General features: G+C 36.1%; 1 protein-coding gene and 1 long non-coding RNA gene across 3 annotated transcripts in view; one reads left to right on the plus strand and one right to left on the minus strand.

Moving 5' to 3' along the window:
* HSDL2 (hydroxysteroid dehydrogenase like 2) overlaps window positions 1–3517 on the plus strand; it is a 44748-nt gene extending 41231 nt beyond the window's left edge. For both annotated transcript variants that reach the window (XM_069085330.1, XM_069085331.1), the window contains one exon: window positions 2708–3517. In XM_069085330.1, the coding sequence (XP_068941431.1) occupies window positions 2708–2820 (113 nt within the window). In that variant the 3' untranslated portion in view covers window positions 2821–3517. The remainder of the gene's footprint in view (window positions 1–2707) is intronic.
* A 391-nt stretch (window positions 3518–3908) lies between these two features.
* LOC138158960 (uncharacterized) overlaps window positions 3909–21520 on the minus strand; it is a 58781-nt gene continuing 41169 nt past the window's right edge. The window contains exons 2-3 of the long non-coding RNA XR_011167772.1: window positions 19708–19797; window positions 3909–4071 (exon numbers count right to left, since the gene is read on the minus strand). This is a non-coding gene — a long non-coding RNA (uncharacterized lncRNA). The remainder of the gene's footprint in view (window positions 4072–19707; window positions 19798–21520) is intronic.

Below are 21520 nucleotides of genomic sequence, written 5' to 3' on the forward strand. Positions count from 1 at the left end.
TTCTCTAGTTGATGAAAGCAAACAGATGTTAAATGACTTGTCCAGGGGTCACTCAGTAAGTATTTGAGGCTGGATTTGAACTCAAGTCTTACTGACCCAAGACCTAGCCAATGCTCCGTTCACTGAACCACTTAGCTTTATTTCCTCTATGTCCACTGTAAAATAGTTAATAGTCGTATAGGGGTTCTTAACCTGGAATCCATGAACTTATTTTTAAAATATTTTGATAACTTATTTCAATATAATTGGCTTCCTTTGTAGTCCTATCTCTTTTATTGATTTAAAAGCATTATTCTGAGAATGGGGTTCAACTCTCAAAGGTTTCAAGACCCCCAATCTAGCACTTTGCAGTTTACAAAGCATTTTCCTCACAATAACTCTGAACTGTAGTGTAAAAATTATCGTTTCCATGTTTTTAAATTGAAATTTTTTAAAATATTACTTTCATTTTCTAGATAAAGAAACAGCCTCAAAGAGGTTATAACTTGCCCATGGTCATATATTTAATAGGAGGCAGAGCCTATACTTGAACTCGGTAGATGTATTATTTAAAGAGGTGTTCTTTTTTTTTTTCTCTTTTTGGAGGGCAATTGGGGTTAAGTAACTTGCCCAAGGTTACACGGCTAGTATTTTTGTGTGGGTGTTAAGTGTCTGAGGCCGGAACCGAACTCTGGTTCTCCTGACTCTGGGGCCGACGCTCTACTACTCACTGTGCCACCTAGCCGCCCCTAAAGAGGTATTCTTTTTTTTTTTTTTAAGCAATCAGGGTTAAGTAATTTGCTCAAGGTTACACGGCCAGGTGTTTCTGGGTGGGTGCTAAGTGTCTGAGCCCGGGATTCGATCTCCAGGTCATCCTGATACTGGAGCTGGTGCTCTTACTCGCTGTGCTACCTGGCCCCCCCCCCCCCCCAAAAGAGGTATTCTTAACCTTTTCAGGGGAGAGGGGTCATAGATCCATTCAGCAAGTCTGGTGAAGCCTATGGACCCTTTCTCAGAAGAATGTTTTTAAACGTGTAAAATAGAATTCATATGATTACAAAGGAAACCAATTATATTGAAATAAGCCTATCAAAATATTTTTAAAAGTTAACAGTACTCAAAATAAGAACCTCTGATTTAAAGGAAGTCTATAAATCTTTATATAAAGGCAAAATTATTTTTATAATTCATCTTCTGATTTGCAATTTTGGCATATTTAATAATATTTCTTAAGTCAGATCCTTAAAATTTTGATTATTTTGCAGAGCACTTGAAAGAATAGTGCTTAATATTTAGCTGCAAAACCCAAAACATTAATATAAATAAGCTTTTGAGAAAAGTCAGATTTCAGTGATGAAGTTTTGATTAACTTTAAAAATAGGTCCTCCTATCCTTTAGCACAGCAAAAAAAAAAATCTGAGACTACAATTATTTAGTAGATCATTTTCCTTTGTCTTTGATAATCAGTTAAAATTATTAATTTCATTTTTATGTTAGTGCAAATTAGTTTGCACATTATAATTTAGCATGACTAGCTTCTGTTTTGTTTCTTGTGTCCAGATTTGCAACAGAAGTTGATATGGGAGAAGAGCATTTTTGTGTTTGTATTTGTGAATATAGGTGGTTATTTTGGTGGTGGTGGTGGTAATTAAACAGTAATCCCTTTGACATACTGCCTGTATTTTTTATATATAGGAATACGTCACAGTTCAAAAAGTTCCAGCAGCCTCCTCTTTGTGGCCCTTCAAAAATTTAGCTTGTGGTTGACTCCTTTCTGGGTTTACTGACCTTAACTAGGCTCTTTTATATACTCTCCATTCCAATAAAAGGAATCTGCTTGAGATACCTTGTTCACAATATCCCATCTTTTATGCCTTTTGCCCAGACTGCTTCCTGCTAGACCTGATCTCTCCTCCATAGAATCCCAAGCTTCTTTCTAAACTCAAGCAGCATTCCAAAAGGAAACCTACCCCCTAATAATTCACTGTGCCCTCCTGGAAATTACTTTGTATCTATATATATTTTATATTTACTGTTAATGCAATTTTCTTTCCTCCCAACAACCCTTCCTTTCTCCCTCCTGCCCTCCTCCCCCAAATAGTATCTAAGCCCCTTGAAAATAGAAACTATTTTGTCCTTGTTTCCATACCACCTAGTAAATTGTCTGGCTCACAGTAGGCATTTATTTTTAAATACTTGTTGAATTGATGGTTGGGTAGGTGGATGGATAAAAAAAATAGCATCATGTATAGTCCCATATACAGTAATTCCCTCAAAATAACATTACTTTTTTATTAATAGTACATTCTTTTTATTTCATTTTAAAGTTTAAAACTAAAATGTGTGATATATTTTTAAATAAACTCCAGAAGTGATGTCTTATTTATCGCTATTTATTTCAATTACTTTTATATGCTTTACTTAGTGTTCAGGTTTTGCTTACTTAAATGCAGAATGGATCTTTTTCCTCTCTAGTTTTTGTTTCCACTTAGCTTTTGTCTTTTATATAATCCTTAGTTAACTTCTGGTTCTAGGAGTAGGGAATTTTCCTACTGTGCTGTTATAAAATGCATTACTAAGAAGGATAAGATTTCTGCACCAGCCTGTAAAGAGAAAGTTATAGAACTGTCATAGATTATTTCAGTAACAAATATTGTAACTATAGTATGTACAAGTGAATAATGTGCATTTTTTTCCACTTGATTTTTTTCTTCTTTTCCTGTTTTAGGAAAACTAAAGCCAACAATGGCATTCATGTCAGGGAAGTTGAAGATTAAAGGTAACATGGCTCTAGCAATCAAGTTGGAAAGGTTGATGACTCAGATGAACTCCAGACTGTAATAGGAATGGAGTTCTTGTTCCATATGTAGACCATTTGGCCTTAAAGAGTAAAAACTTCATTGTTTAAAACACTTTGCTTTGCCTGTCTGTATCATGAAGAAACAGCTTTGTCCTAGTGTAAATTTGACTTCTATGTCCATATAACTTGATAATTAAAAACAGAAAACTAATATGGTTCTAGCTTAGTTAAATAGGGTACTGCTGTTTCTTACATATTCCTACCCGAGAAATGCTAGATCTACCAAACCACCTGGCTGAATTTTCATTTGTCACTAAGTATAGGCCAGAGAAATTCTTTTTGTTAGGATTAGGTGTTTTGCAGTGCATAAAATCATATTTGCTTTAAGGATTAGCAGTCAAAATTGGATATCTTTATAGCTTTATTCCAGATACTATAAGCAAGCTAATTAATTTGAAAATTGAGGGTTTTTTAAAACTTGGATTTAATGAAAATCTTTGCTGATATTTTGGATTTTTAAAATGTTGTATTTTTCACGAGATCATCAGTAAAGTTAACCCTACTGAATTTTAAAATGTGCTGGATTTTATGTTTGTTATTATTTACTTTCTTGTCTGGTGCAAAACATCTACAAGAAAACAATTTAAATGTAAATCAACTAATTGTAATATGAGTTCTACTCATTGTTATGTGTGAACACTGTGAAATAAACTTAACTTTCTCACCTAGTCTATATAATTGTTGCATGTTTTGTTTTGTTTTAAATCATAGAGGTATATACCTCCACAGGAAGGTTCAGTGTAAACTAAAATATTCCTAGCAGCATTCCTTGTGATGAACAAAACAAAACAAAACTGGAAACAAAGTCAGTGACCACTCTTTTGGGGGAGGGGGATGGGGAAAGTGGCTAGAAAAGCAGATATTTATGAATGGAATGGAATGGAATATTTATTATTGTTATTATTTAGTAAAAATGATGAATATGAGGAATTTGTAGAAATATGGGCAAATTTGTACAACCCAGTTTAATACAGAATAAAAATAAATAGAATCAAAAGAACAATATGCATAATAACCATATGAACAATATAAATGAAAACAAGTCATTTAAGATTTGAACTCTGAATAACTGAAAAGCCAGTGAAAGTTGTAGAGAACAGATAATGCAGTATATAGTCCTACCCAAAGGAGAGAGGTTGAGATGATAGAACAGAATCTTGTACATTTTAGAGAGCATGTCTGTCTCATCTGGTTTTTTGCTTGTTTTTCTTTGTCCCAAAGAAGGGTTCAACCTATAAGGAATTAGGAATTGACTGTGAAAAGGGGGAAAAAAGCATCAACCAAAGAGAACAAACAGTTCATTAATTACGGCAATGTTCAAGATAACTTCTTAATTAAAAAAAAAGCTAAAATACACTCAGGCAATTTGATTATTTTAAAAAGACATTGGAAAATGATTAATTTTAATTACAGAAATGTAACAATACAAGTCAATTATGTATCAAGGACTAGCCCTACTTGATGTATATATCCCACATGTTGCACCAGTACATAACATATTCAAAGAACCAGAGGAACGGTTCCATCATGTTAGATTTTCTATAAAGAATTTACTGAAAGATATTAATAATCAGACAGAATGAAAAATCATTTTTGCTCTTCTCAAAATTAGAAGGAGTACTCAAACCAATGAAATTACAGATCAATTGAGGTTCTAAGTTTGGTTTTTGTTGCTTTGCTTCTTTCTCGTTCCCCCTCTCTTCTAAATCTTAGGTCATGGGGAAGAGAGAAGCATTGGCTTTACATTACTCTTTAGGAGCTTATCCTTACACTCTAAGGGTTCCCACCCAGTGATCATTTCTTTTCATACAGCTAAAACATATTTCCAGTAGGGAAATATGAAATATATAAAATATAACCCAAGACCAGCTAGTATGCCTTTGGCCCAGCAATACCACTACTAGGTCTGTATCCCAGAGATAAAAGGAAAAGGACTTATATATACAAAAATATTTCTAGCAGCTCTTTTTGTGGTGGAAAAAATTAGAAACTGAGGGGATTTGGGGAATGACTGAACAATTTGTGGTATAAGATTGTGATGGAATATTATTGTGCTATAAGAAATGACAAACGGTTTCAGAAAAACTTGGGAAGACTAATACAAAGTAGATGTAAAATGAAGTAAGCAGAACCAGAATAACATTGTACACAGTTACAAAAATATTGTAAATGATCAGCTATGAAAAACTTAGCCAATCTATGCAATGATCTAGGACGATTCCAAAGGACTCATGATGAAAAGTGCTATCCACTTCCAGAGAGAGAGAACTAATGGAGTCTAAATGCAGATTGAAGCTTTTTTTTCATTCCCTCTCTTTTTTTTTTTTGGCAACAGGGATAATATAAATACATATTAATGCATGACTTTACATGTATAATTGACATCACATTGTTTTGCCTTAGTGGGTAGGGGAGGGGCTGGAGGAAAGAGAATTTAGAACTCAAAAATGTTTTAAATGAATGTTGAAAAGAAAAAAAAGGCAGCTAGTATGGCCTATACTTTTGTCACCCACTTAGGAAATCCACAGAGAGAATATAATTTAGAACAGAATAGGATCCCAGAGAGTCATCTGGAATCCCAAGCCCTCATTCTACAGATGAGGTAACTGAATACAAGCGGATGTCATGATTTGCCCAGGATGATAGGTAGTAAGCAACAGAGGTAGGATTTGAACCTGATAATAAAGCCAGTGTTCTTTCCACTACTTTGGACTACCTCAAATTAGAGATTTAGGAGGAGGAAGATCAAAGAAGCAGTCTGAACTAGAAGATATGTGATCATAGAATTCAAAGGAATTGGAAGTATCACCAAAAAAAGAGGTGGCCATCAAGGTAAAGTGCTGCAAAAAATTGATGAGGTATGAGGAAAGACCATTGGAGTTAGCAATTAAAAGGTCCTCAAGCAAATTAAAACAACTCTGAGGTATCACTTCACACTTATCAGATTGGCTAATATGATAGAAAAGGAAAATAATAAATGTTGGGAGGAGATGTGGGAAAATTGGGACACTCATGCCCTGCTGGTGGAGTTGTGAACCAATCCAACCATTCTGGAGAGTAATTTGGAACTATGCCCACAGGGCTATAAGAACAAATACTCTAGATCTGTATCCCAAAAAGATTTTAAAGGGGGAAGGAGGAGGACCTATTTGTACAAAAAATGTATCAGCTGTGGTGGCACAGAATTGGGAGTTGTGGGCCTGCCTGCCTATCAGTTGGGGAATGGCTAGACCAGTTATGGTATGTGATCGTAATAGAATATTACTGTGCTATAAGACACAATGAGCAGGCAGATTTCAGGAAACTTTGGGAAGATTTATGAACCGATGCAAAGTGAAGTGAGCAGAATCAGAACATTGTACACAGTAAGAGCAATACTGTACAATGATCAACTGTGAATGACTTTGCTATTCTCAGTAATACAGTGCTCCAAGATAGTTCCAAAGAACTCGATAAAAAGTGCTGTCCACCTCTAGAGAAAGAACTGATGGAGTCTGAATGCAGATCAAAGCATACTAGTTTTCACTTTCTGTATTTTTGTTCATGTTTTTCCTCCTTTGGGTCTGTGTCTTTCACAACATGACTAATATGGTAAAAGGTTTTGCATGATTGAACATGTTTAACCTATATCAAATTGCTTACTGTCTCAAGAAGAGGGGGAAAATGAGTGAGGGAGAAAGAATTTTGAATACAAATTTTTTTAAAAATGTTAATTGTCTTTACATGTAACTGGGGAAAATAAAATATTAAAAAAAATTTTTTTAAGTATCCAAGACTGCATACAGACAACAAACAAAAAAGCTAAAAACATTTCCCAGAGATGAAATCAAAGAAGAAAAAACAGTTCTTCAAAGAACTGCAAACTATGGATAACTATGAAAGAATGCCTTATATTAATCATTACAGAAATACAAATCAACACAACCCCGAGGTTTCACATCACAACCAGCAAATTGGCAAAGATAACAAAGGAACAGGGTTGTGAGAAGATAGGTGTGCTTGTGCATTTCTGGGGAAGATGAAATTTAGCACAACCATTTTGGAAAGCAATTTGGAATTATGCAAATAAAGGATCTAAAATGCCCAAACTCTCTGGCCCAGAGATTCTCCTACTAGGCACATACTCTGATGAGGTAACTGATAAAAAGAAAGTTCCCCCATATACAACAAAATTAGTATAGTTGAAACAAATGAAAATTCCAAGACAGTTTCTGGGTAATTAATTTATTAATTAGGCTATCTGCCAATCAACAAATTGATGGTCAGTGGTTTCTCTTGGTAATCAAAGACTCCCAAGGGAGATCCTGAAAACTTTTAAGTAATCCTTCTGAAAGGGAATTCCCTTGACAAGCGAAATCTAACCCTAATTAGTAGACATTTAATGAGTAGGTGGGCTAAAAGTCTTCAGCTCCTCTTGCTAAGAACTTGATCATGAGACTCAGCAGCCTCCAGAAATCTGGACAGGGTAATCTCTCCATCCAGACAGCTCTGGCTGGTTTTCTTCTTCATGAGCCCCTCTAAAGGAGGGGAACACCGAAAGGGATTCCTTCCCTTAGGAAAAGGGCTCACCAGACTGGATTCTATTTATGCTTTAAACAGAAATTCTCTCTTCTAAATTGGGTGGATCCCTCCCAAGATTAATAAGCATGTTTCTTGAGGACCAGGAGTAATCTCATCAATCAGCCATGCCTTTCCAAGGATGGACTAACCTTTTAAAGAAGCTGGACCTTAAGAGAAAATAGAAGTGCCTCAATTGTAATTTAATAATTAGTTATTAATAGCATAATAATTTATTTCATAATATAGCAACAAAGAACTGGGAAGAAAAGTAGATCCCCATCAGCTGGGAGGAATGGCTAAACAAATTGTGATACATGGATGTAATGTATGTATTACTGTACTATAAGAAATGGCAAGTATGTCAAAGATTGAACATTTAACAGTTGAAAAAAATGAGAGGTTATATTACTTGTCCAAGGAGTCACACAGTAAATTTTGAGGCAGAATTTGAGCTTAAATTTACAATAATTCAAATTTATCTAATCTAGCCATCTGTGTATATGTATATATGTGTATGTATGTATGCATGCATGTATGTATGTATGTACATCTAAACCAGGAGATATAACATATCTGTGATCACAGAATTCAAAGGAGTTGAAAATATCACCAAAAGGGGTGATCATCAGTGTATATATATGTATGCATGTGAACATACACACATATATGTTCACATGCATGCATATACAGAAGTCAATTCTACTGTAACCCCTGTTTCAAAAACTTGAATTTGTTCCAACCCAATTTATGTATTAGGGTACATTTTGAACATTATTCCAATTTCTGCAGAATTTCTTCCTTGGGAAACTGTAAGAATGCTGGAAAATGTGCTGTTTCACAAAAATTCACAAACTGCAACCCTTCTGACAACCAATTCCACAACTTCAGATTTTTATCATGGTAAAGTGCCATATTTACTGTCTATCTTCTGGTGCAAGAGAAACTGGGCAGAAGAGGCCAAGTTCCCACTACCCCTATACCTACCCCCACCCCGACTCCCTTCCACCTAGCCTCAGCCCTCTGGCCTGGAGTTGTGGCCTGCCCAACTTGCTAGGACAGAGACTGTGGTACAGGCGGGCCACGGGGGCAGCCAAGGACTTATCCACTATTTATTGTAGTATTCATGTGTCTCTTAACTATTTAACACATATAAAACTGCTACCATTTCTATTAGGTACCTTTTAAAAAAATGTGTTACTGATGAAGTTTTTGAGAGTTGTGCCCCCTCCCTATTTTCCCTGAAAGCACTGTGGTTTTTGTTGTATGATTTTGGATACCGTAAACCTTTTTGAGGGAATACTTCCTGCTTGTATCTGAACCAGTGTACATGTATAGACACATGTTTATAATATATACAATAAAAACAAGGGATGTCTTAATAGGGAAGTATGCAAATTCCTTACAAAGTGGGAATGATAGAAGAGATAATGACCCTAGATGTCACCAGGGAGCCTCTGGCACAATAAACCATGGCAAGAGGAAAGAATCCTTGATGGTTTAACAAGAGGCTGCTCTCAGGACTCAGTCCCAAACTCATTGGGACAGCAAAGTCCATTTTTTTTTCCCCCAGGAACAAGGAAGCTCAGGCAGCCAGTTCACCTTAGATACCAAACTGTTTAAGGAAGGTTTACCCTGTTAGCTAATACCCTCAGGCTTAATTTTTTCTTTGAATCAAATTTTCTGATCCAAGGACTTTGGGTGATTCTGTCTAAAACTATATCCTATCTTATAATGAATACTCTCTATGCATACTGATTTTAATCTCTGAAGCCTAAACTAGTGGTCTCAAACTAGATTGTGCACCCCATCATTTAAAAAATGTTGAGCACCTCCTTCCAAAATATATGAATACCAGTTTCCCAAAAGTTCTAGTGCAGTATTAAACCCAAATAGCTATTTAATGGCTTAATATTACTTTAAGATTTTTGGGATACCCTATAATTCATTCATTTGTTCATTCACTTATAAATTATATATGTGAATATGCTAAGTTGTTTGTTTTAATATTTAGTCTTTATGACTATCATAGATGAAAAAGATAACATCACAAGATACATGGTTCCAAGTCAAAGAATTGTAGTGTTGGCTACACTTATTAAATTATTTCTTTGTCTGCCTTCTCCTTGTTAGCCTGCAGAAACCATGCCCTGGAAGACTTGATCCTTTCTCCCCTGGAAGACTTGATCCTTTCTTCCCTGAAATTACATCCCTAGGTCCCCTGATTTCCTGATTATTGAAGGTTGCCCCTGTTGTCTCACTGCATGTAGGTCCAACTTTCATTCCAGCCATTCTTTGCTCCCTGACCACTTTTACATCTGCAGCTTTGTTTACCCTCCGTGCCTCATCCCATACTTTTCCATTTCTGAATCCACAAACTTTTATTGCTTCTGGAAAAGTGTGTTAATTTGGTCTGCTGTGGCTATACTCACCATTAGTGTAACTTTTTAAACCAAAATACCTTTTCCTGGACATACTATATATGTGTTGTCTCTTCATGTTAGAATAATTCATGAAGTTGTTGCATTTTTTAAAAAGCAATTGGGGTTAAGTAACTTGCTCAAGGTTACACGGCCAGTTATTTTTTGTGTGGGTGCCAAGTATCTGAGGCCGGAACCGATCCTGGGTCTCCCAATGCCGGGGCTGGCGCTCTTACTCACTGTGCCACCTGGCTGCCCCAAGTTGTTGTATTTTCATTTTTAACAAGTGAGTTATAAATTCATTGAAACTCTTCTTTTGGAAGATTTTGAAAACAGGATTCAATATATACCAAGATACTTATAACAATGATTTTTACAATAATAGTAAAGAAATGGGGAGAAGTAAATCCTCAACAATTAGAAAATGCTAAATAGATTGTGTGGGTATGATGGAATTCAACGGAATATTACTGTTCCACATAAGAAATAATTAATATGAAGAATACAGGGGGCTTATGGGAAAACTGAAAGCTGTCTGCAAAAAAATATAGGTTTAGACTAAAATATTGTATGCTATGCACAATAAGCTCCAAATGGATACATGACCTATATGTAAAAAGGTTAGAGGAAAAGGGAAGGAGGCATCTTTCACAATGATCTAAAAGTAGAGAATTCTTAACAAGAGATTGAGATAATCATAAAAGGTAAAATGGACAAATTAGATAAAACTGAAAATACTTTGAACAAGCAAAAATGAATGCAGTCAGAAGAGAAATAGTAACTGAGAAGAATATTTGTAGTAAATCTCTCAAGTAAATACGTGATTATCCAACATTTGTAGGAAATTAATAGAAGTATATGAAAAAATGAGCCATTCCTCAATAGATAAACCACAAAGGATATGAACAGATAATTCTCAAAAAGATATCAGCAGCATATGAAAAATTTCCCAAATAACTAATATGAAAAATGCAAATTAAACCAATTCTTCAGATACAACCACTAACATATCAGATCGACAAAAATGACAAAAACAGAAAACTACAATTGTTGGCAGGGCTAGTGGAGGATAAACATTAATGCATTGTTAATGGAGTTCTAAATTGTCCTGGTCATTCTGGAAAGCAATTTGGAATTATATTCAAAAGAGTCACTAAACTATGCATACCCACAGATGACACTACTAAACATATAGGCCAAAGATACTGAGAAAAGAGGACAAGGACCTATGTGTGTAAAAACATTTATACCTACATTTTTTTTGTGGCTGTAGCAAAGAACAGGAAAGAGTACTCATTAGTTGGGGAATAGCTGAACAAATTATGGTATATAGTATATACAAAATATGGTATATTGTATAATAGAATATTATTGTGCCATAGGAAATGATGAACAGATTCAGAGAGAAGTGAAAAGATTTATAACTTGTATGACCACTGGTCCTACTTCATTCCAGCCTGCAGCCATCATCAAGGGTAGCAAACTTCACTGAGAATAGATTGCCCACCCCACCTTACCCCATCACCATAGTAACCACCAGAACCATTACTGGCTGATGACCAACTGCCATGAATAAGTAAGCCCAAGATGCCCAGAAATATCTGTTCATCACCAGCTTTACTTATAGCATGGCCCCAGCATCATCATCAAGGGAAGTCATGTTTGTGGAGAGGATGCCACCATCCCCACTGCCACACCAACAGCTGACACCTGGCAAGCCAGTCTAGGTTAAGCAACAAGACATTCTGAGGGAGAGATAGGAAGTGGCATGTGCCACATGGGTCAAACCATCTAAAATATTACTTCCCTTTATGTAGAGACAGTCCAGGACCCTGAGCCTGAGAGTCCCAGGAACAGCAGTATCCTCCATCTCCCCCCCACCACACACACACCACTGGCCCTGTTTCCAGCTCAGCCTTTGCAGCCATTATCAAGGGGAACAGCCTTGTAAGGAAGGAGCTGATCATCTTCACCACCGCCAATAGTAACGACTGATGGGCATTGCTACTGCCACCAATGGGCCTGCTTCCAACCTCTCAGATTATTCAATGTCAGAACCTGGTATGGTTTTATGAGTAGGAATGACATTAAAGAAGATGCATTACCATCTACTTTCCCACAGCATATTAATGGCCATAAGGCCTTCTCATTTGATTTATAGCTAAAACCATATACACAATATGTACATACAGATATGAACACATGTATATACCACATATGTATGTACACGTATGTGTATTTACATAGATATGTGCATGTGTGTGTGTATAGAGATAGACATATACACACACATTGTCTCCTCTTCTTGGAATGTACTTTGAGAACAGGCACTATCTTGATTATCTATTTGTATCTCCAGATTTTAACACAAAGTAAGCACTTAAAAATGCTTTTTCATTAGATCATTTATTCAACCAAAGCAGAGTGAAGTAAGGAGAACCAAGAGAACAACTTGCATAATGATCACAATTATGTAAAGGAAATAAAAATCTTTGAAATACCTCAAAGTACTTTGAAATTCTGATCAGTGCAAGAGCTAATTATGACTGGCAGAGGCCTGGAAAACGACTGTAGGTTGTGCAGGGGCTCGGACGCCAAGGCATGCAGAAGCCTGGATGAGGGGTCAATGTGGGGGCAAGTTGATCCACTAACCACAAGGGCCACTGCCAGGCCTATCACTGAAGGGCTGGGACTGGACGGAGCAGGGTAAGAGTCAAATGCAGGGACCCCTGCAGGGGCAGCAGCTACTCCTGGGACTACCAATTCACAGCCTACAAATTTAAAAAGGCCCTATCTGGACTTCCAGGGACCAGGATGGCAGAGTGAACCCCAGCTGCTCCAATCCCTCCCTCTGACCCTGAAAACATAGTAATTATTGCCCCAAAGCAAAACTTTAAACAATAAAGGCTTGGGAACCCTAGAGGAAGGGTGTGGCTAGGGCCCTGCCTCAAAATGCTTAAAAAGCAGACTGCAAAGACAAAGACTGTAGAGTCCTACTATCATGAGAGGGAGGAACCAAATTCAGAGGGAGACAGTGTTGACTTCACACCCACAGCTGAAGCCTCAACAGGGAACTGGTCTCAGGCATAGAAAGCTTTCTTAGACGAACTCAAAAAAAACTTTGAAAACCAAATTAGAGAGATAGAAGATAAAATGAATTACTCTTTTAAAATCAAAATTACAAAATTAGAAAAACATTACAATGAAGAAAACAGCTCCTTAAAAAGAAAAATGTGTGGTATGGAAAAGGAGCTCCAAAAATTAACCGAGGAAAATAATTTACTAAAAACTAGACTCAACCAAATTGAAGCAAATAACTCTATGAGGAACCAAGAATCAGTCAAACAAAACATCAAGAATGAAAAATTAGAAAAAGAGGCAAAATAACTGACCTGGAAAACAGATCCAGGAGAGATAATCTGAGAATCATAGGCCTACCAGAAAATCATGATGAAAAAATGAGCCTGGACAACATCTTCCAAGAGCTCATCAAGGAAAACTGCCCTGAGGTACTAGAACCAGAGGGTAAAATAGAAATCAAAAGAATCCACCAGTCACCTCCTGAAAGAGATCACAAATTGAAAAGCCCGTGAAATGTTGTGGCCAAAACTCCAGAACTACCAGGTAAAGGAGAAAATACTACAAGCAGCCATAAAGAAACAATTCAAATATAGTGGAATCGCAGTGAGGTTTGCACAGGATCTGGAAGCCTCTACACTGAAAGATTGGAGGAAGTGTAATATAATTTTTCACAAGGCAAAAGAGCTTGGGTTACAACCAAGGATCAACCCAGCAAAACTGAACATATTCTTCCAGGCAAGGAGATGGTCATTCAACAATATAATGGATTTCCAGACCTTCCTGATGAAAAAGCCAGAGCTCAATGGAAAATTCAACCTCCAATTACTAGATGCAAGAGAGATATAGAAAGGTAAACAAGGAAAACACACAGACACCACACACACACACACACACACCATGTTATTTAATAAGAGCAAACTGTTTATAGACAAGTAGAAGGTATGAGTATAAATTACCAAAAATGATGATTTAAAAAAAACCTTATTAAGGGCTACAAAGGGACTGCAGTGGAAGTCGAGGAATGAATGAAGTGGAAAAGGGTAAATTATGCCACACAAAAAGGCATAAAAACAATATAGCAGAGGGAAAGAAGGGAGGGAGATGAGTATTATATGAGCTTTTCCCTCATTGGTTCTGGTGCAAGGAGGGAATAACACAACCAGTTAAGGATAGGACTCTATGGAGAAGAGACACAAAACATATCATAATTGAGGGAAAGAGGGGAGGGAGAGAAGCTTTGCATGAGATTTGTTCCTGTCATTCTTGGTGAGAAGAAGAAATAAAATACTATATTAAGTATAAAAATATCCTACAGGCAGTAGGAGGGGGAAAGGGCTACAAAAGTGGGGGGGGTTAGAAGGGAGGGAAGAAGGGAAAAGGGGAGGAAAAGGGAGGGAGTCTGATAAGAAGGGAATACTGAGGGAGGCAGTGGTCAAAAGGAAAAATCTTAAGGTGGGGAAGGAAGAAGGGGAGGAAAGATAAAAGCATAAACAGGGGAAGGAATAGGATGGAGGGAAAGAGACAGTAATCATAACTGTGACCGGGAATGGGATGAACTCTGCCATAAAATGGAGGCAGAAAGCAGAATAGATTAAAAACCATAATCCTACAATATATGTCTACAAGAGACACATTTGAAACAAGGGGATACACACAGGGTAAAGGTAAAAGGCTGGAGAAAATATATCATGCCTCAGCTAAAGTAAAAAAAAAAAGCAAGGGTAGCAATCCTTATCTCAGATAAAGCAAAAGCACAAATTGCTCTAATTAAAAGAGATAAGGAAGGAAACTATATCCAGCGAAAAAGCACCATTGAGAATGAAGCAATATCATTACTTAACATATATGCACCAAGTGGTATAGCATTCACATTCCTAGAGGAGAAGTGAAGGGAATTAGAGGAAGAAATAGAAAGCAAAACTATACTAGTGGAGGACCTTAATATTCCCCTCTCTGAACTTGATAAATCAAACCTCAAAATAAATGAGATATAAGTTAAGGAGGCGAATAGAATTTTAGAAAGGGTAGGCATGATAGACCTCTGGAGAAAACTGAATGGGGATAAAAAGGAATATACCTTATTCTCAGTGGTACATGGCACATACACAAAAATCGACCATGTACAAGGACCTCACAATTCAGTGTAGAAAGGCAGAAATATTAAATGCATCATTCTCAGATCATGTTGCAATAAAAACCATATGCAATAAAGGGCCATGGAAAGATAGACTAAGAACCAATTGGAAGCTGAATAATTTAATCCTAAAGAATGAGTGGGTCTAACAAGAAATTATAGAAACCATCAGTAACTTCATTCAAGAGAATGACAATAATGAGACAACATACCAAAATTTGTGAGATGCAGCAAAGGCAGTTCTTAGGGGAAGTTTTATATCCCCGAGTGCATAAATGAATAAATTAGAGAAAAGGGACATCAATTAATTGAGCATGCAATTGAAAAAGCTAGAAAAAGAACAAATTGAGAATCCACAATTAAATACTAAATTAGAAATAATGAAAACCAAAGGAGAGATTAATAAAATTGAAATTAAGAAAACTATAGAATTAATAAGTAAAACTCAGAGCTGGTTTTATGAAAAAAACCAATAAAATTGATAGACCTTTAGTCAATATGATAAAAAGAAAGAAAGAAGAAAACCAAATTATGAGTATCAAAAATGAAAAGGATGAATCTACCTCCAATGAAGAGGAAATTAAAACAGTAATTAGGAATTATTTTGCCCAATTATATGCACATATATTTGGCAATCTTAGTGAAATGGATGAATATTTACAAAAATATAAGTTGCCCAGATTACCTGAAGAGGAAGTAAATTGCTTAAATAACCCCATCTCAGAAAAAAGAAATTGAACAAGCCATCAGACAACTCCCTAGGAAAAAATCTCCAGGGCCAGATAGATTTACTGGTGAATTTTATCAAACTTTTAAAGAACAATTGATTCCAAAACTCTACAAACTATTTGGGAAAATTAGTGAAGAAGGAGTCCTACCAATTTCTTTTTATGACACAAACATGGCACTGATATCTAAATCAGGAAGAGATAAAATAGAAAAATACATTTATAGACCAATTTCCATCATGAATATAGATGCAAAAAAGTTTAAATAAAATATTAAGAAAAAGACTACAGCAACTTATCACAAGAAAAATACACTTTCATCAGGTAGGATTTATTCCACGAATGCAAGGATGGTTTAATATTAGGAAAACCATCAGTATAATTGATCATATCAACAATAAAACTAGCAGAAACCACATAATTATCTCAATAGATGCAGAAAAGGCTTTTGACATAATACAACATCCATTCCTATTAAAAACGCTAGACAGTATAGGAATAAATGGAGTCTTCCTTAAAATAATAGGTAGTATATAACTAAGCCATCAGCAAGTATTATATGTAATGGGGATAAGCTAGAAGCATTTCCAATAAGATCTGGGGTGAAACAAGAGTGTCCACTATCCCCCCTCTTATTCAATCTAGTACTAGAAATGTTAGCAGTAGCAATTAGAGAAGAAAAGGAAATCAAAGGAATCAAATTGGACGAAGAAGAGACCAAATTATCACTCTTTGTAGATGATATGATAATATTCTTAGAGAATCCTAGAGAATCAAGTAAAAAACTACTTGAGACAATAAATTTGGCAAAGTTGCAGGATATAAAATAAACCCACATAAATCCTCGGCATTCCTGTATATTTCTAATGAAATCCAACAGCAAGAGATAGAAAGAGAAATTCCATTTAAAGTTATTGTAGACATTATAAAATATTTGGGAATCTACCTGCCAAAACAAACCCAGGACCGATATGAACACAACTACAAAACACTTTTCACACAAATAAAGTCATCTAACTAACTGGAAAAACATCAATTGCTCATGGCTGGGTCGAGCTAATACAATAAAAATGACAATTTTACCTAAATTAAATTACATATTTAGTGCCATGCCAATCTATTTACCAAAAAATTATTTTTTAGAACTAGAAAAAATAGTAGCAAAATTCATTTGGAAGAACAAAAGGTCCAGAATACCAAAGGAATTAATGAAAAAAATTCTGGGGAAGGTGGCCTAGCTATACCAGATTTTAATCTGTATTATAAAGCAGCAATCATCAAAAGTACTTGGTACTGGATGAGGAATACAGCAGTGGATCAATGGAATAGATTGGGTACACGAGACTCAGCCATCAATGACTATAATAATCTGCTTTTTCATAAACCCAAAGACCCCAGTTTTTGGGATAAGAACTCACTATTTGACAAAAACTGCTGGGAAAACTGGAATATAGTATGGCAGAAACTGGGCATAGACCATTATCTAACACCATATACCAAAATTAAGTCTAAATGGGTGCATGATCTAGGTATAAAGGATGATACTATAAGCAATCTGGGAAAATAAGGAATAGTTTACCTGTCAGATTTATGGAGAGAGGAAAACTTCATGACCAAACAAGAATTAGAGAGCATTATAAAATGCAAAATGGGTAACTTTGATTACATGAAACTGAAAAGCTTCTGTACAAACAAAGCCAATGTAACCAAGATTAAGAGGGAAGTGGAAAATTGGGAAAGAATTTTTACAACCAATGTCTCTGATAAAGGCCTCATTTCTAAAATATACAGAGAATTGAGTCAAATGTATAATACAAGTCATTCCCCAATTGAGAAATGGTCAAAGGATATGAACAGGCAGTTCTCAGAGGAAGAAATTAAAGATATCTATACGCATATGAAAAAATGCTCTAAATCACTATTGATTAGAGAAATGCAAATCAAAACAACTATGAGGTACCACATCTCACCAGTCAGATTGGCTAAGATGACAAAACAGGAAAATGACAAATGGTAGAGAGGATGTGGAAAAATTGGAACACTAATGCATTGCTGGTGGAGTTCTGAACTGATTCAGCTATTCTGGAGAACAATCTGAACTATAGGCCCAAAGGGCTATAAGTAATTTCATATCCTTTGACCCAGCAATACGACTTCTAGGGTTGTATCCTAGAGATCATAGAAGCAGGAGGAAGACCCATATGTATAAAAATATTTATAGCAGCTTTTTTTGTGGTGGCAAAGAATTGGAAAATAAGAGGATGCCCATCAGTTGGGCAATGGCTAAACAAGTTATGGTATGTGAATATAATGTAATACTATTGTGCCATAAGAAACAAGGAGTAGATGGACTTCATATTTACCTGGAGAGGCTTATATGAACTGATGCTGAGTGAGAAGAGCAGACCCAGGAGGAATCTATACACAATTACAGACACAATGTATATGTGATGCTTTGATAGACTGGACCCTTTTCAGCAATGCAGGACTATAAGTCAACTCCAAAAGACTTGTGATGGAGAGAGATGTCTACATTCAGAGAAAGAACCAGAAAGAACAGAGTTTGAATGCAGATTGAAGAAAATTATCTGCTCTCTTTCTTTTTCTTCTTTGGTTTTGTTTCCTCTTTCCCATTGTTCATTCCATCTGATACAATCCTTCTTTATAGCCTGACCAATGTCTAACGTGAAAGTATCTGCAGATACTATACCTGATTGTATGCTGCCATATTGGGGGGGGGGGGGAAGAGCGGGGAGAAGAGGGAGAGGAATAAAATTTGAAACTCAAAGAACTGTGGAACTGAATCTTGTAAACTAAAAGTAAATGAACAAATTAATAAAGACCAAAAAAAAAAAAAAGAGCGAATTATGACCCCATAGAAGTGATGAGCTATAGGCACATAACTAAGGCTAAGGGGCTGATTATATTTTACTTGATAGTACTTACTGGTTACAAGGGAGGGAGAGTTTGTATTTAGGAGAGGAGAGGGAATTGGTGGCTTTGGAGACTCATGCAAGAAAAAAAGGGAAAAAAAGCATCAATCAAACCTTAAATTACATACATAAAAGAGAAGTTTGTAAGTGAACAGATAAAGCAGTTTTATTACTACTGGGTCATATTTAACTTAAGCTTTAAAAAACTACCAGCTGCAGAGTTTACCATTTCACATTCAGTGCTCTTTTCTGTTCATTGTTGAAATGTTCATGTTTGTTTATGATTAATTTTTTTTAATATAAGGAGGCATGGGAAGACATCTGAACTGATGCAAAATGAAGTAAGTAAAACATAGAATGCAGCATACATAATGACCACAACAATGAAAATGGAAAAGATATCAGCAAAACATCAAAACTGGCAATTGCCAAGCTTAGCCCTAAAGAAGAAATAAAGAAGTGCAAGGGAGGGAGGATTCATTCCCATAATCCTGGATTATCTGATGTTATCTGTTGATATAGTCATATATGGTGAGTTTTAAAATATTAACAAGTTGCTGCTCTGTCCTATAATCCCTTTATTAGGCATGAACATCTTTTATGGGGTCCAAATAAGCTAGATATACGTTTGGGTTCTATAAATAGCTGGACAAATTTCAGTAGTGCCTGTTCCAGAGTTAAAAATGCCAGCCTTGAGAGTAGTTTTGTTTTTTTTAATGGAGGAAAGTCCATTTGTCTGTATAAAAGGGCTGCAAGAGAAAAAGGGAAAAGAACCAATTGTTCTTTCCCCTTTCTTTATTAATCATGCCACTGGAGCTATTGGATCAGGAAGAAACAATGCATCAGGCTGGGAGCAAAAAGTCTCACCAAGATCAAAGATGTGGGGATACAGTAACTGGCCCTTTATGATAGAGGGAAATGAACTCAGAGAAGCATATAGGTGGCACAGTGAATAATAGACTGCTGGGCCTGGAGTCAGGAAGTTTTGAATTTGAATCCAGCCTCAGACACTTACCAGCTGTGTAGTCCCGGGCAAGTTGCTCAACTTCTGCTTCAATTTCCTCAACTGTGAAGTGGAGATAATAATAGCACCCACCTCCGAAAGCTGTTGGGAGAATCAAATAAGACTACATTTGTAGAACCCTTTGCCCAGTGCCTGACCCGTTGTAGGTGCTTAATAAATGTTTATTAAGTTCCTTTCTTCAAGAAAGAAGCAGTGTGCTTCCCAGAAGAAAGCTGCACCCTAGGGGAATGATGTGAAAACTCTACAAAAAGAGAAGGGACTTCCAGTAGGAGAAGCTATGAGTTACCCTTTCTGACATATGTTTTCTACATGTATGCCTCCTTATCATTGCACAAGTTTTAGCCCACTGTCACTACCAGGATATGATGTGTATTTTTAAGAAAGTGGACCTTAAGTTTTTTGGGGGAATTTTTTTGTACCAATTGCTCTTACCTATCTTAGTAAATGCCTTTGCTAAAAGGTAAATAAGTTTAGTGGTTGATCATTAAGGGAAAGCACACTGTAGCTTTCTTACAAAAGTAGGAAAAGTCATCCATATGGTTACTTACCCCCTAGAACTCAAGGTAGTAACTGTTCCCTCTTGGGTTCTTCCAAGTACAAACAGGAATGAAAGTTGGAGGTATGTGTGAATGAAGGTACCCCTCCCTCCTATTTTTATAGAGGTGAGGGTGGGGAGGAGGAGGCATGGGTATATGGATATGGAATACTTCTACTGTCAGATTTGATTGAAGTCTTATTAGTTTTATCGAACTTTCTCTTCCCCTCTTTTCTTTTTGTTCTTTGTTATAAAAGATGACTTTTGGATGGGAGAGATAAGATATTAGGAAATGAAAGTGATATAAAAACAAAAGAACTCAATACAAATATTTTAAAGTGTCACCTTTGACTTGAAGGGACAGATCGTGTTTCCTTTTTAATAAAGTATCTTCTAGTTAGCATAACTACTGAGAATAACTTGTCATCACAGGATATTTGCTCTATTTGTCTTTTTTTTTTAAAGAAATTTTTTAACATCTTTAAGTTAGACAATTCTTTTAAGCACTTTAGCCATATGATAACTAGGAATCCTTTGTGTAGAGAAAATATTGGCATGTGCAGTTTTTTCTAAAGTAAAGGTTTTGGAGGTCTTTTGTTTGTTTTATAAGCACTTACCAAATAAATGTAGTGAAATATTTGGATTTATTGCTAATACTTGAGTCTAGAAATCTGGGGAAAAATTGATGTCATACTGCATATGTCTTCTTATTTCTACATATCTTATTTTTTTCTGTAACTTGTTTCATGAATTTCGTCTTCAACTAAGTTTGTAGATATTGAAACAAAGCAGTCCAATCTTTCAAGTATTCAGACTGACCTATGATCCCATCAATTTGGATGTTCCAAATTGGATATTCCAAATAGTTTGGATGTTCTATCAGTTTGGACTTTTGGAAGTTTCTTCCACAGTCACATAAGTCCATCAACAAACAAACATTCATTAAATGCCCACTATATGCCAGGCACTATGCTAGGCACTGAAGATGCAAAGACAAATATGAAACATTCCCACCCTCAAGGAGTTTACATTTTGTTGGATTAGACAATGTACATAAGTAAGTGTTAGCTGGGTTGCTTCAGAACTGCCTAGGAGTGATTCTGGATTAGTGAAGAGAAATGATTCCTCATTGTATATAAACCTGTAGTGTGATACAAGAGCTTTGGAGAGGAGAGACATTCTTGTTGCATCTTACTTCAAGAGAGGATATACTCTGTTCCACACTCATTTTAGGGAGAGACTTGTAGGGAGAGAATAGACTTTGGAAGG

This window comes from Petaurus breviceps, unplaced genomic scaffold (assembly GCF_028583685.1).
Source record: "Petaurus breviceps papuanus isolate PSGF00001 unplaced genomic scaffold, PetGlider_PUasm1.0 175, whole genome shotgun sequence".
Taxonomy (NCBI): domain Eukaryota; kingdom Metazoa; phylum Chordata; class Mammalia; order Diprotodontia; family Petauridae; genus Petaurus; species Petaurus breviceps.